Source organism: Notamacropus eugenii, chromosome 4 (assembly GCF_028372415.1).
Source record: "Notamacropus eugenii isolate mMacEug1 chromosome 4, mMacEug1.pri_v2, whole genome shotgun sequence".
NCBI classification, from domain to species: Eukaryota; Metazoa; Chordata; class Mammalia; order Diprotodontia; family Macropodidae; genus Notamacropus; species Notamacropus eugenii.
In genome coordinates, this window is record NC_092875.1 from 247121030 (window position 1) to 247135939 (window position 14910).

The 14910-nt window shown below is 45.0% G+C and overlaps 1 protein-coding gene across 2 annotated transcripts in view; it reads left to right on the plus strand.

Moving 5' to 3' along the window:
* Positions 1–213: 213 nt before the first annotated feature.
* Positions 214–14910, plus strand: part of CABLES1 (Cdk5 and Abl enzyme substrate 1) — a 148019-nt gene continuing 133322 nt past the window's right edge. The window contains exon 1 of one of the 2 annotated variants that reach the window (XM_072604384.1): positions 214–1109. In XM_072604384.1, coding sequence (XP_072460485.1) covers positions 337–1109 — 773 coding nt within the window. In that variant the 5' untranslated portion in view covers positions 214–336. The remainder of the gene's footprint in view (positions 1110–14910) is intronic. The other variant, XM_072604383.1, reaches the window with a different exon arrangement.

Below are 14910 nucleotides of genomic sequence, written 5' to 3' on the forward strand. Positions count from 1 at the left end.
AGGAGACGAGAGCAGCGGGGCGAGGCGAGGCGGCAGCGGGAGGACCGAGGCAGAGGACGAGGAGGGCTGGGGCAGACGGAACGAGCGCCCCGCCAGCGGCCCGGAGGAGGGCCCCCCACCCGCCCCTCGGTGCACCCAGGGCCAGCGCGGGGCAGAGGGAGGCTCGCATGCCATGCCACGCGGGGGGCCGGAGCGCGGTAGCTGCGGCCGCGCACGCTGCTGCTGCCGCCACCGCTGCCACCGCCGCCGCGGCTGCCGCCGGCCCCGCTCGTCCTGCCCTCGCTTAGCCCTCCCGCGCCTCCTCGTTATATCGGGGCATCGCTGAAAACGGAGACAATGGCGGCGGCGGCGGCGGCGGCCACCACCGCCACCCCCACCGCCGGCAGCGGCAGCGGCAGCGGCAGCAGGAGCACCGGCGGCGGCGGCGGAGGAGGAGGCGCTCCCGCCGACGCCAGCCCCCGGGGCAGCGGCGCGGACGCGGGGCAGCCGCAGCGGCAGCCCGAGCCCCCCAGGAAGCAGCGCATGGACCCGAGGCGCCGGCAGGCTGCCCTCTCCTTCCTCACCAACATCTCTCTGGACGGGCGGCCCCCGCTGCAGAGCGAGGACTGGGGCAGCGGCGAGGACGGCGGGGCGGCCAGGTCCGGGACGGGCGGCGTCCGGGCTCGGCTCAGCCTGCTCCCGGCGGCCGACAAGGGCGGCTCGCACCCGCCCGCGGCCGGAGGGACCGGCTGCGCGCCGCAGCAGCAGCAGCTGCTGGGCTGCCATCCCGCTGCGGCGGCGCCCCACTGCGGGGGTGCGGACCGGGCATCGGGGGAGCAGCCGCCGCCCCCCGCGCTCCCGCAGCCCCCGCTGCAGCCGCAGCGTGACGGGCCGGGGCAGGGCGGGGAGGAGGAGCTGGAGGAGGACGACGCCTTTGCCCCGGTGCAGGTGCCGGCGGCCACTTTCTTGGGCTCCGGGACACCGGGGGGCGGGAGCGGCAGCCGGAGCCGCCTCAACTCCTTCACTCAGGGAATCCTGCCCATCTCCTTCTCCAGACAGACCTCGCAGAACTACTGCTGCCTTGAGCAGTCGGGGCAGGTGGGCGCCTTCGAGCAGCTGCAGAGGTCCCGGTGAGTACCGGGGGCGTCGCTCACTCCGCGCCTTCCTCCATCCCCTGCCCACTCTCCGGGCCGGAGTCCTGGGTCTCCTCCCCATTCCCTGTGGGAGCACTGCACACTTTTACATCCTCCTGTGTCCCGCACCCAGGGCACAGAGTCCATGCCGACCCTGGGATGGAGACCTCGGTCTCCTCCCGGTTCCCTGTGGGAGCCTTACTTTTTTTGTTTCGTTTGGTCGAGGTGCTAAAACTGCACGTGGAAAAACAAGGGGGGGGAGGGAGTGTGCATAAAACATGCATATAACAGGAGAACCAAATACATAGAACATGAGCACTCATGCAACATGGATGGAATGGTGGGATGATCTCATTTTAAAAAAAAGTTTACACCAAAATCTTCCATCACAAGAGGGAGATCACTAACTTCCTGAAATCCCATCCAGAATGTGAGAGGCACCCTCCCCGCTTTCTCAGACTTGGCAGGGCTGGAAGTGGAACAGACAAAAGTTGGCTTCCTAAAACCTCCCTGCCTTCACCCCCGCCCTCCTGGCTTTGTGCATGTGTATGAGGAAATTTAAAACTTGTTGCAGAAATACTTTGAAATTCTCCCAAGAGTTCCCTGCTTATGAAGCTTTCGCATGTCACGTTCAAACTCTTTAGTCTCTCCCATCTATTTGCCCATCTTTGTTTTTGCTTTTTCTCAGTTGTCTTTAATAAGTCCCTGGGTAAGTGGGAAAACCCTTCAGGGCTTTACCTAGAAATTTCGCTGTAGAAGTAGTTGGGCAAGTATAGGTTCAGGTGGAAACGTATTCCTAGAAGCCCATTAGGATTTACAGTGAAAACATAAAGTGGTGGGCATGGCAATGCCTTTGTTTATTACTTAGGTAACAACTGAAGCATGTCAGAGGCATGTAGAGCCTTGCGCATCTTCTTTTTTGGCACGTGGTGGTGGAAGTGAGGAGATGAGATGGGAAGGGAATACTGGTAGAAGACAAGCATCTGGAAGGAGCTGCCACCTTTTATGATCAAGGAGTTGGCTGGGCTGCCAATCATATCTGAATACTCTTCTAACCTGTCTCTGTAGAGTAATGGGTCTTCTGTACCAACCATTGCCACTTATAGAATCCCAAGCCACGGGAAGAAGAGGTGTTACTTTGCCAAAACTCTGCTTGAGTTGAATGGACACAGACACAGCCTTTTGTCCCAGCTACCCAACTTGAAAGCCACTTCTTTTACAGTACCATTCTGACCCAGGTAGGATGGCAGCCTACCAAAAAATTAACCCAGGAGTCCCAGCCTGCAAAATGGGAAAATAACAAAAATGGACTTGCACAGAATTATTTTTCGTATTATAGTTTATTTTCAGATGGATGGAATCAGTTAGTTAAGAAAAATCATTCTAATACTACAAGGCTCAGCATTTGACCTCAGAGAGAACTCAGCGTGTAATTGAAGTATCTATTTTACCTGAAAACTAAAGAGTAAAAGCAGGCAGCCTTGCCAATGCAGTCATGAGTTAGTAAGGGAGAGATTCCTCTTAGAAATCCCTTCTGCAAGCACGAATCTCCCCATTAGCTGGATGAGTGCAAACTAAGTTGAACATGTTCATTTATGGGAGAGAAGTGCACACTCAGCGGTTTCTTGGCAGCTCAGACGTCACCACTTGACCTGATAATGACTACAAACTATGTGAGGCGATAGGGTTATGACAGGCATTCTAAAGACCCAGCTGTCCCAAACTACTGTGTCAGGCTAGAGAAGTTATCTTGTTTCTCCTGATAAAAGCGGGTCAATTTCAAGTGCTTAAAGCTACAGGGAGAAGAAAGAAGTCACATGTCTTTAAAAGAAACTATTTGCCTCATGGTTTTTACTCTTGCAAATTTTAGTCTGGAAGTAATAATGATCTTTCTGCATATTTATCCTTGTAACCCAAAGTAAGTTTTCCTTAGCACCAAGTGACTGGTCTTATATGTTTTATATGTGTATGTATGGATATGTATGTGTATGTCCACATGTATGGATATGGATATGTATGCATATGTAGATATGAATGTGTGTGTGTGTATATATGTATGTGTGTGTTTGTATATGCTCTTTTATTGGGTTTTTCTCCGGAATTTTTCAAGTTAAGATGAGCAAGTGAACAGAGGTGACTTTTTTATCTCAGAAGTCACATAAAGCTGCCTTCTTATGCTCTTACACAATCCATATCTAGCATGTTGTTCTAAAATCTCATTCTAATAACTAAAAGGCATCAGGATTGGACCCAGGTAGAGACAGGACCGGTAGTTTCTCTTGGTGTGAGAAATTCATTGGTGATAAACTTCCTTGGACATTACACCAGAGCATTTCCTCTGCGTAATCTTAGAAAGAGATGCCTAGTGTACTAAGAAGTTAATTGACTTTGCTGGAGTGAGTGTCAATATAGTTCCTATCCACCCAGTTAGTCTGTCTGGCTGTCTTTGGCAGAATTCAATGGAATTGAATGGGGCAAAGGACTTTGATTGGATAAAATCCTATGATTCTAGGTTGTTGTGGGGTTTTGTTTTGTTTTGTTTTGTTTTTTCAGAACTAGATTAGCAGAGTTCCTTGACCTCAAGTTGTAGAACCTAATAAACTTGAATTGCCCCGAGAGGTTTACATGGGTCTCTTTTGGGTGGAGTATGGGGAGACTGTGCCAATAGAGAAACACCCTAACATAGAACTTTGTTAGACTTTTGTCTCTTATGAACAGCCTATTGATTACACTTGTCATCAACTTGGATAAAGAAAGGAAGGGCAGGTAAATCCACTTGCCCCAGATTCCAAGACTGGTAATCTGTCAGATTTTTAAAATATTGATCCCCTCCCCCCACATTTTAAGAAAAACATACGCTTTGTTCTTCTTAATAGTTATAATTTTGAAAAGTTGTGTATAAAATTTTTAAAAAGAACTGTAGTATTTTTAAAGAGTAAGAGAAATTCCTGTTAAGCAGGGGAGGAAGCATTTACTAAGTGCTTGCTATGCACTGGGGATACAAATACAACCAAAAAAGAAAGACAGTCCCTGTCCTCAAGGAGTTTAGTCTAATAGGGGAAGATGACATGCCAGAGACTGCTGAAGGGGGTGGGAAGGAGAGGTTCCCTTATAGGGACAAGGTATTGAAGTCCAGAAAGTCAGAAGCAGAGCCATCAGGGGAAGGAAGCTTGGCTAGCCTGGCTCCCTCCCCCACATGAAGGCCTGTGTTGAAACTAGACAATAGGAGAAGGAGGCCAGCAGGGTGGGTGGATGAGGAGGGGGCAGATGAATGTTCCAGGTTATCTATCTATACTTTTGCTGACTGGCGTTTCTTGATCTTCTAACACTCATCATAATCATTGTCAGGCTTACTACACTGGGATATATTATGGGAAGATGGAATAGATAGCAGAAGGCCCATGCTAGAGATGGTACATTAGCATCACTCCCACTGTTTTTCAGGGTGAACCTTTAGAGCAGCAAGGCCAAGAAGACCAGTTGGGAAAAATATTATTTTCTTCCTACTGGCCTTGCAAGAATCTTTTCAATTTTTTTTACCCACATACAAAATGAAATCAGGAATTTGGGCAATTATAGTCATTTTTGATGCTCCTAGTACACATTTTACTCTTATTTTTGATATGATTAGGAAATCTAAAATGAAAGCATTCCCTGCCCTCCTTTTTGGGATAATGTTTTCACCCTTCTATTTATGAAGATTTATTGTCTCAATGGGGAGCAGGGGGATAGGCAGCCAGACTTTGTGCAAGCCTTATTTTTTTTCCCTCTCAACTCAAGTGATTCTGTTCGATTTAGATTTTCTATATCAGTACTGTCAGAAAATAGAAATAGGGCCACTAAATCTTACACAAGAATTCTTACAGCCTCATAATGACTTAGAAAACCACATATTAGCATTATCTGTATTCTGTTATATTTTTATTTATTTGGTTAAGTGCCTCCCAATTATATTTTTATCCCGTTGCCAGTCATGTATTTGACACCTCTGAAGGTACCACTGCACATTTGCTATTAGCACTGGGCCATTCTCAGAGCTGGTGGTATCCCAAGCACCATTTTGTACACATCCTTTATCTTCCCTTGGCAAGGCCATGGACCTAGACATGCTCTTGGACACCAGACATGCTCAATAAATATTTTTTGATGGTTGGCAAATGCTTCTTCATCATTCTGTCTGTGTTAAGGTCAGCTGTCTACCATGTGATACAGTTACTATTCTTCTGTCTTCCTTTGCTGTGTTCTGTTTTTTAAACCTCTGTTTTCAAAGGCTCTTTTGGAAAAAACTTGGTTTTTTAATTCCTGTAGAATTTTTTGCATTCATGTGTGGTGGAGGAGAGGGGCCTGGGAGGGAGAGGGACAGGGCATTTAGCAAATTTCTCCAACATCACTCCCTTTGCCTGTCTCCACTTTGTTCTAGCTTATTTGCAAGTCTCCATGGTATCCAGAGTTAGAATTTTGGTGGTCTGGAAGCCTGGCACTGGCTAGGTTTTAAGGACCAGGAAGGCTTAGATTTTGTGATTCGCTTTATAGACTAGAACACTGGAGGTGTTCTTTGGACATGTAATGACTAGGATGTGCATAGGTGCCTATCATATTTGGAGGATTGTTAGGAGACAGTGAGAGAGTAAATTGGTCAGGTGATTTTCAGAGGTGTTAGGAGAGTATATGTGTGTTTGTGTTTTAAATATGATTACTAGCAATAGCTGGTGGGAAGTTTCAGTGGCTCAGTGGATAGGGCATCAGGCCTGGAGTCAGGAAGACCTGACTTCAGATATGATCTCAGATACAGCTAGTAAAGCTGTGTGACCCAGGGCAAGTCTTTAACCCTGTTTGCTTCATTTTCCTCATTTGTAAAATGAGCTGGAGAAGGAAATGGCAAACCATTCTGGTGTCTTTGCCAGGAATGCCCTGAAAGGGGCCATGAAGAGTAGGACATGACTGAAATGACTGAACGACAAAGCATGGGCTGCTCCCCTACCTACAGCTTGCATGGGACCCACTGCCTCTGTTCAAGCCAGTGCAGTTTAGTACAGGTCACTGTCTGGCCAGATCAGGGCAGAGTCTGCATTCAGTTCTAGCCGACTCCTTCCATGCCAGGAAAGACAGTGCAAAGACACTGTTTTGGAAATGTTCCCAGTGTTTTAAATATAAAAATACTGCCTTCTAGTTTGCCTTTACTGTTTCAGCTAATTTTGCTCCAGTTGAGGATCTGCCCATTAGGTGGGTTGCCAGCCAGTTATAATGAAAGGACATTGAATTAGGAATCAGAAGACTCAGATTCTCATCCTGGCTTTGCTGTGTGACCTTGGGCAAGAAAACTAAACCAGGGGTGGGGAACCTGCAGTCTTGAGGCCACATGTGGCCCTCTAGGTCCTCAAGTGTGGCTCTTTGACTGAATCCAGACTTCACAGAACAAATCCCCTTAATAAAAGGATTTGTTCTGTTAAACTTGAAGTCAGTCAAAAGGCCGAACCCAAGGACCTAGAACAGCAGGTTCCTCACCCTTGGTTTACTAAACTCTGAGTGTTAATTTACTCATCTAATAATGAGGGGGTTGTGCCATACACTTCTATCTCTAGAATTTGATATTTTTCATTTTGGATTCTCTGGATGGAAATGCTGGGGACATCTTACAGGTGGATTTTGTTGTGTCTTTACGGTATATTAAATTATGGGTTGTGGGTGGGGCAGAATTTATGAAAGAAAATGAGTTGTAAGAATTGGCCTTCTTTTCTAACTATGCTGTTTCCTTAATGTTTGACAATGACTAAGAAGCCAAATCTCTCTGAGTATCTGTTATAAATATAAACAGTTGACTGTAGAGTAGCACTTAATCTACAGGGACAGTGGAAAGAGGGCTGTCTCTGGAGTCAGAGGGTGTGAGTTCAGTTGCTGCTTATGATGTGATACTGGTTGAGTCAACACCTCTCTGGTTCACAGGTTCCTTAGCCGTAAAATGAGGACCTTGGACTGTATGAGATCTCAGGCCCCGTCTGACTTTAGACCAATGATTCTCAAAACAAACCTGTCAGGTTGGTAGTACCGGTGTTATCCCCATTTTACAGATGAGGAAACTGAGACTTGGAGAAGATAAAATTTTTTAGGCCAGGATTTAGACCCAAGGTTTCTTCTGAGTTCCCCCTCTCATTCTACCTACCCTTAAGGGCCCTTAAGGGACTTTGAGCTCCTCAGACCTCAAGTAAACATCATCTCTTGCTTAGCCACTTAAGTCACTTTGAACTAGAGGAGCCAGAGTAGTAATTCTGCTTTCAAAGAGTGGAGTAAAACAAAAGAAAACCTTTTCAGGGTATTCGATAACTAGTTTTCCTCCCTCTTCCCCATAAATACTCATATTTACCATTTTACCCTTTCATTCACAGAGCCCCCCCACCCCCAGGCCCTAATCTCATAAGAGCACCCAAGGGGAAATCCATCAGAAGCTTAGATATTACTGGCTAATGCCCAGTACCTGCCAGTTCAGGTGTGACCTTTTGCCCTCATCTTCCTAGGGAAGAGAGGGCCAGCTGTGCTGATTTCTTATTGCTCCTGTTCCATCTGAAGGTACCAACACAATTCCTGAAGGAGAGATATTTATGTCCTACCCCCTCAGAAAACTGTTATGTCTAGAGAGGGCTTCAGAATAGGAGACCATCAGAGCAGATTGGCGGGTCAGATCATTTCATGTGCCTTTTGAGTTAACTTTGGTGGGAGAACCCTAAACTGGGAATTGTGGCATCTAAGATGCAGGGCTGGCTCCATCACTACCTACCCTGCTGAGTGACGCTGAGCAATCCGCTTGAATCTCAGTGGCCCCCCCAGTTTCCAGGGCTGTATAAATGGGAATCATTCTTCACGCTGTTGTGTCTCTTCTTTACACGTAGCTGTTAGACTGGATGAAGTTACCCATTCCATAAGGAAGCTACTTGGCTCCTTGGGGGCTTGTGGCCAAGTAGGGGGCCAGATTTGTGAGGGAGGAGATGGTACAGTTACAGAGATGACAGAGAAGTATTTTGTGACTACCCTGGCCTGCCTTTGTATATGTGACCCTTAGCATGCACTCCTCTGTTATAAGTGTAGGTCTTGTCTTCCTAGTTATGTAAATTCTTTAAGGATTATTTTATTCAGCTTCTTATACCCTGCATTTCCTACCACAATATACATACTAGGTGCCCAATAAGTATTTATTACTTTTAAGTCTGATTTATTGTACTCAAATGAGAATAGATATATTTAGGTCCCATGACCTGGAGTCAGGAAAACCTGAGTTTGGATCCAGCTTAATGCATACACTAGCTGTGTGACCCTGGGCAAGTCACTTAAGCACTGCTCAACTTAGTTTCCTCATCTGTAAAATGGGGATAATAATTCACAGGGGTGCTGCAAGGATCAAAGGAGAGAGCATTTGTAAAGCATATTGGAAACCTTAAAATGCTATGCAAATGCTAGCTGTTAGTACATTTTATGTGTAAGCTGAGCCTCAAATATAGCACTGAATAATGACTGTCCCCCAAGGAGAATCCTATGTAAAAAATCAGACTTGAGCCCTGGCTTACATTTATAAAGTGATTTGCAAACCTTAAAGCAGTATATAATAACAATGGGGGTAGAGTGTCTTCCTGATTGATCTCCTTGTAATGGGGAGGATGTTTCCCAAGTGTCTCCCCTGTGACCCTCACACCTAGCTCACAACAAGCAGCTCACCCTCTCTTAGACACACACACACACACACACACACACACACACACACACACACACACACACATATATTATTCCAGGACTTCCCTAGCTCACGGCCTGTTGCCAGCTCCACGCTTCTCCCTCGGGACCCTACTCTGTGCTTCATGACAGTAGGTAATTATGGGTTCATCAGATAAAATCCGCCCTCTGCAGCAGGTTGCTTAGCCAGCTCCTCCATTTGTTCTCCCGGGCTGCTTGAAGGACCTCACCTTCCCTTCTTCACAGTTGTTGGGAGTAAACCTAATTCCAAGAATGTCAGTCCCTGGGATCTGCCTAGCAGTATCAGCATAGCTGGCTCTGGAAGCTGTACAAAGAGCAGACGGGCGCACTTTGGCCACAGGAGGCAGCTTGGATAGGGCTGGTCCAGGCTTACAAAGGATATTGTAGCTCAAGGGATTTGGAGAATAGAAATTGGCCCTCTGCTAGTCTGGACTCAGGCCTGCCCCTTTCCAGTTTTACAAATAAGGAAACTGAGGCTCAGAAGATGGGACATAACTTGAATAAGTCCATGCAGGTAGTAAGGAGCAGATTCTCTGACTCATTTCCTCTAGACCAGTCTGCACTGTCTGGGAATCTCACTGGATTGAATGTTTATTGTTGTTGAGCAATTCTTTGTGACCCCTTTTTGGGGTTTTCTTGGCAAAGATACTGAAGTGGTTTGCCATTTCCTTCTCCAGCTCATTTTACAAATGAGGAAACTGAGGTGAACCGGGTTAAGTGACTTGCCTGGGGTCACACAGCTAGTAGGTGTCTGAGCCTGGTCTTCCTGAGTCTGGGCCTGGCACTTTATCGGGTGCACCACCCAGCTGCCCCTGGCCTACAGGTTTGCTTTGATGCATATTTTATTGTGATTTGTTTAAAATATAAACTCCTTGAGGGCATGGACCTGTTTTCATTTTGCTTTTCTATACTCAGCCCTTGGCACTATACCTTGCACATATTAAGTTCCTAGTGGATTAGGGCTACCATGTGGGTCTGGGATCCATATAGAATCATAAATTTAGAGCTGGAAGGGACATTTAGAGGTAGCACATAGTAGAGCCTGGATTCTAATGCTCCCTTTCCCTCTTTCCTATCCAGGGTTCTTTCTGTTGCCTCTCACTTTGCCTCCAAATCCGGAGTTCTTTCCACTGCATCAGGGACAGGCAATTTGCACAGTAAGGCTGCAGCAGGAGAGGTGGGAAGCCAGCAGAGGTTCCTCTCAGTATAGCATCCTTTGCTAGGCAATCTTGGGAGCCAGAGGGACTTCTCTCAAACTCTGGCAGCCATGTAAAATCAGACATAACCAGAAGATTTAATTTAAACTTGTTGTTTGCCTTCCAGATGTCCAAGTGAGACCTGGGACTGCTGGCTTATCAATCAGAGGACTTTAGGGCTAGAAGGTACCATCTGGGGTCCTCTTTCTGAGCTGTGGAGACTTGAGGCTAACCAGATCTTTTGGTTGCCTCCTAACTTATCACAGGCATGGTGACACTTATGTGACAGTGGATTTAACCTTGGACCTGGAGTCAGGAAGACCTGACTTTACCTGCCTCAAACTTTATTGAATAGTTGGGCAAGTTCCTTAACTTATTTCAGCATCAGTTTCCTCATCTGTAAAACAGCCATAATCACCTGTTTCATAGGGTTGTTGTGAGATAACACATGCAGAGTACTGTGTGAATTGTAAAAATACATGCTGCCTGTCATTATTACCTGTTGGCATAGATCTGAACAGAGTTTGGAATTTAGAAAGGGAACTTCTTAAGATCTTCCTTCCCCTTTTTCTCCCTGTTAGCTCCTTATTTATCATAGGGATACCCCATTCATTTTACCACTGACCCCTCTTGTTTATTTCAAACCTGGGGTTCAGAAATCATCAGCTTAATACTGTGCCTGGCACACAATAGGTGTTTAATAAATTGGTTCTGTATGCAGTAGGGCTCTTAACATAAAATCCTTTCTAAAATCTGTCGCCTCCCTGCCCGCCTCCCCCAACTCTGCATAGAATTCTATTTCTGTTTTGTTGGTTTTTTTAAAGCCTCCTCAAACTTGGGGGTTTCCTAGTTTTCCGTGTTTGCAACTAGAGTAATTGCATGCTAGTTTATATTTAACAAGGTTGTTATTAGTGTGGCTTGGGGTTGACTGCTGCTCATTTAGGCACCAAGAGACAAGAACATGCAAAGCCCCATGTGCAAAAGGCAGCAGTTTAGGATTTAAGACATAATTATGTGAGCACATGGAAAGGCTCAGCTCTACCCCTCATTTAAAGGCTAGGGGATACTTAGAACAAAGTTCAGTTTTACATTACATCAACAGAAAAGGTTTAATAAAATTCACCAGGACACAGAGGAGCTCAAGAACTGGACAAGGCAATGAAGTGCCCATTATTTATTCAGCATAATGAGCATCTTGGTAGAGGAAAGGAAAAGTGGTGGGGAGAAAGAAAAGATTCTAGTAAATGCTTGTTTTTAATATGGGTTTTAAGTGGAATTTTTAAAGCATTACAAAAGGCAAAGTCTCAAAAAGCCACTTTTCTTAGAAACAAAGATATTCATGTTTCAGGCCAAGAGATTGATTTGTAATTGAAGTATAATTCTCCTAATTTTCCTGGCCTCCTCGCCTTAGGAGCCTTTTGAGTAAGGTAGGCAGGATGAAGAAATGGGCAACATCAGCTGCCCATGGATGTCAGACAGCTCTTCTAACTCTCTGGCTTCCTCAGCCTTCTGCCATCTGAAGTGAAGCTGCCCTCTCCCCCCAAAAAAGAAGTGGGGAGGGGAGAGACAAGGTTCAGCAAAATAAAGCGGTGGGCACCATTTCTCCTCATAACCTCAGTCAGCCACACCTGGATAGAAGATCACAGAATATTAGATCCAGAAAAGAGCTTAGGAATCTTTCCCTCCACCACCACCCCCAGACTTGTTCTCCCCCTCCCCCTGCTCTCTCTCTCTCTCTCTCTCTCTCTCTCTCTCTCTCTCTCTCTCTCTCTCTCACTCACACTCTCTCTCTCTCACACACACACTCACACACACAGACATGCACACACACATACTGAGTTAAAGTGAGACAAATGCAAAAGAAGCCAAGAAGAGTTTGAATGGGGGCCCCCAATGCCTTCTGTCTGCATTCTCCGTTACATCCTTGTTGGAAACTGTGTGTCTGTGATTGTTGAAATGTATGCTCGTCTTGGCGGTGGGTCATCAACCTGTTTGTGCCTGTACATCTTTGTGTACGTCCTGATCCTTGTAAGCCATGGATCCCCTGCAGTGTTTGCCATGCTATGAATTCATACTGTTTCCATTGGGCTGGAACCAATTACCCTATTTTACATATAATTATAACTTCAAATGGTACAAATTGGAATATGCCAGACCACTTCAGGGGATTAATTATTCTCATTCATTGTTCTCGTTAATGAGGACACAGCTGTAGCCTTAGTTAAATGTATGTGAACAGAGAAGTGACCACCTCTAAGTGATGACTGGTGGGTCTCCACTATCTAATGCGCCAATTGAAACTTTATTTATATATTAGGGGGCCTGCCCTCTCACCCCTCCTCAGGTTTTGACGATTGCCATCTTTTATGGCCTTCGCAAAAATTCGTGGATGTGAAGCCAGACCACCAAGTGCATTTCTTTGATTAGTGATTCAGAGCACTTTTTTTCAGAGTTGTGTTGATAGCTTACAATTCATTTGAAAACTTTTCATGGCCTTTGATGATAACCTATGTCAAATGTTTTACAAACCTTAAAGCAAGTTCTGTATGTTTGGCTATTACTATTTATTAGGTAATAGACTTTGATCTTGTGTATCAATTCCATATGTATACTTATATATCTGAGAAAAAGAGAGAGATTGAGATATATATCCTCTACATCGATACAGCTTATATATCAGATTTCTATCAGAGATATTTGGTGCAAAGGTTTTTTTTCCGTTTTCAGTCATTTATCAAGCACTTATTAAGTACCACTTGTGTGGCAGGTATCATGCTTGCCTGCTAGGTTTTGAGAACAGACTCAAACCTCCATTGAGGTACAATTTTAAAATGTTCCCAATCAGTACAAATGCTTTATCCTGGTTTTGCTCAAACTTGGGTCCTCTGACTCGCCATTCAGTATACTGTCTACTCCACTCCAGGCAGACATGAGTATTCTGTGAATGGAGAACGAGATGATCAAATGTGAAAAAGGCAAGAAAACTTTGGACATGTGAGGGTGATATATGTCCAGGGGACAGGTGTCATAGACTTTCTGGAGGGGAGTCATGTGAAATAAGGTTGAAAAAGTAGAGTGTTATGAGATTGTGAGAGACCTTGAATACTACGCTAAAAAATTTAGATTTTATTGGCTAAGAAGTTAAAAGTTTTTTGAGCAGAGAATAATATTTACATTTTTTTTAAAAAATTAAGGATTGCATTTATTCAAAAAAACACTCAGAGGCAATATTAGTTGGCTTTATAGTTTTCCATCTTTAGGAGAAGTAGTCTAATGAGGGAGGCAGCTAGATGCCTCAGTGGATAGAACACTGGGCCTGGAGGCAGAAAGACCTGAGTTTAAATCCAGCTTCAGATACTTAATGTCCATATGACCTTGAGCAAGTAACTTAACCTCTGTTCAGTGGATAGAGCATTGGGTCTGGAGTCAGAAAGATCTGATTTTAGGTCCAGCCTCAGGCAGTTACTAGCTGTGAGACCTTGGGCAAGTCACTTAACCTATTTACCTTTATCCACCAAAAAAGGAAATGGCAAATCATTACAGTATCTTTGCCAAGAAAATCCCATGCATGGATAGCATTGGTGTGCTAGGATTGGCAAGAGTCGGACATGACTGACTAGGAAGTCTAATGAGAAGATTTGTGGTAATTATATTATTTTAAATGCCTCATTCTCAGAAACAATTGAATTCAAGAAGCATTTACAGAATCTGAGAATCTCAGAGTTGGACTTACTGTTTGCAAGACATGAAGCATAAAACAGTCCTTGTCCTCAAGGAACTTAAGTTCTTCTGGCACAAGGGAGTCGTGGAAGGAGATACAACATTTATCCAGATAAGTAAAGACAGTAAGTGGAGGAGGGAGGATTGAGCGTTAGCAGTGGAGGGGAGCTATGAATGAAGTTCCCTGGGAAGAATTAGCTAACGGTGGATGATATTTTTATATACTCTTGTCATCTCTGTAAATAAAAAACTGTTTTGTGTCAGTTTTACAAAGTTGGTTGGGCTATGCCTTCCCTTTCTTATAACCCTTGTTCTCTGCGGTCCATCCGGAAACTTGGAAGGCTGGCTGAGCCAGACCCTCCACCCTAAATCATGCCATGCCCTACTGCTATAGAATAAAGAAACATCTGTGAGACCTGGATGTTTGGATGTGTTGTAATCACAGCAAATAGAACTATTTACTTTAGTGCAGTGGCTGCTAGGGAACACAGAATAGATAATACTGTCACACTTTCATTTTCCTAAATGGTAATAAAATAAAACTTTTGCAGCAGAGAAATTATCATATGCCCTATCAGGAGGGCTCCATTCTCACTCTTTGGTGTTTTATGGCACTTGGTAAATTTCTGTTTCAAATGACAAAATTCAAGAATAGAAATATCTAGAAAGATCCATTCTTGGTCAATAAATCATTAAGAGAAAAGTCACATTTTTGTTATTTTATATTTTAACTGGATGGCATATAGTAAGTACCAAGAGCAAAGTAGAGTAGTCTACCTGGGGAGGTGATGAATACCCCTCCCCTGGAGGTCTTTGAGCTGAATCAGGGTGGTCAGGAATATTGTAGAGGGATTCTAGCCTAGGTATGGAAGACCTCTGTTGTTGTTCAGTTGTGTCTCTTTGTGACCCCATTTGGGGTTTTCTTGGCAAAGATACTGCCCTGGTTTACCTTTTCCTTCTGTAGCTCATTTTACAGATGAGGAAACTGAGGCAAAAAGGGTTAAGTGACTTGTGCAGGATCACCCAGCTAGTAAGTATCTGAAGCTAGATTTGAACTCAGAAAGATGAATCTTCCTGACTCTAGGCCCAGCACTTAATCCACTGTGGCACCTAGCTTCCTCTGATGGTGTCTGAGCCTTCTC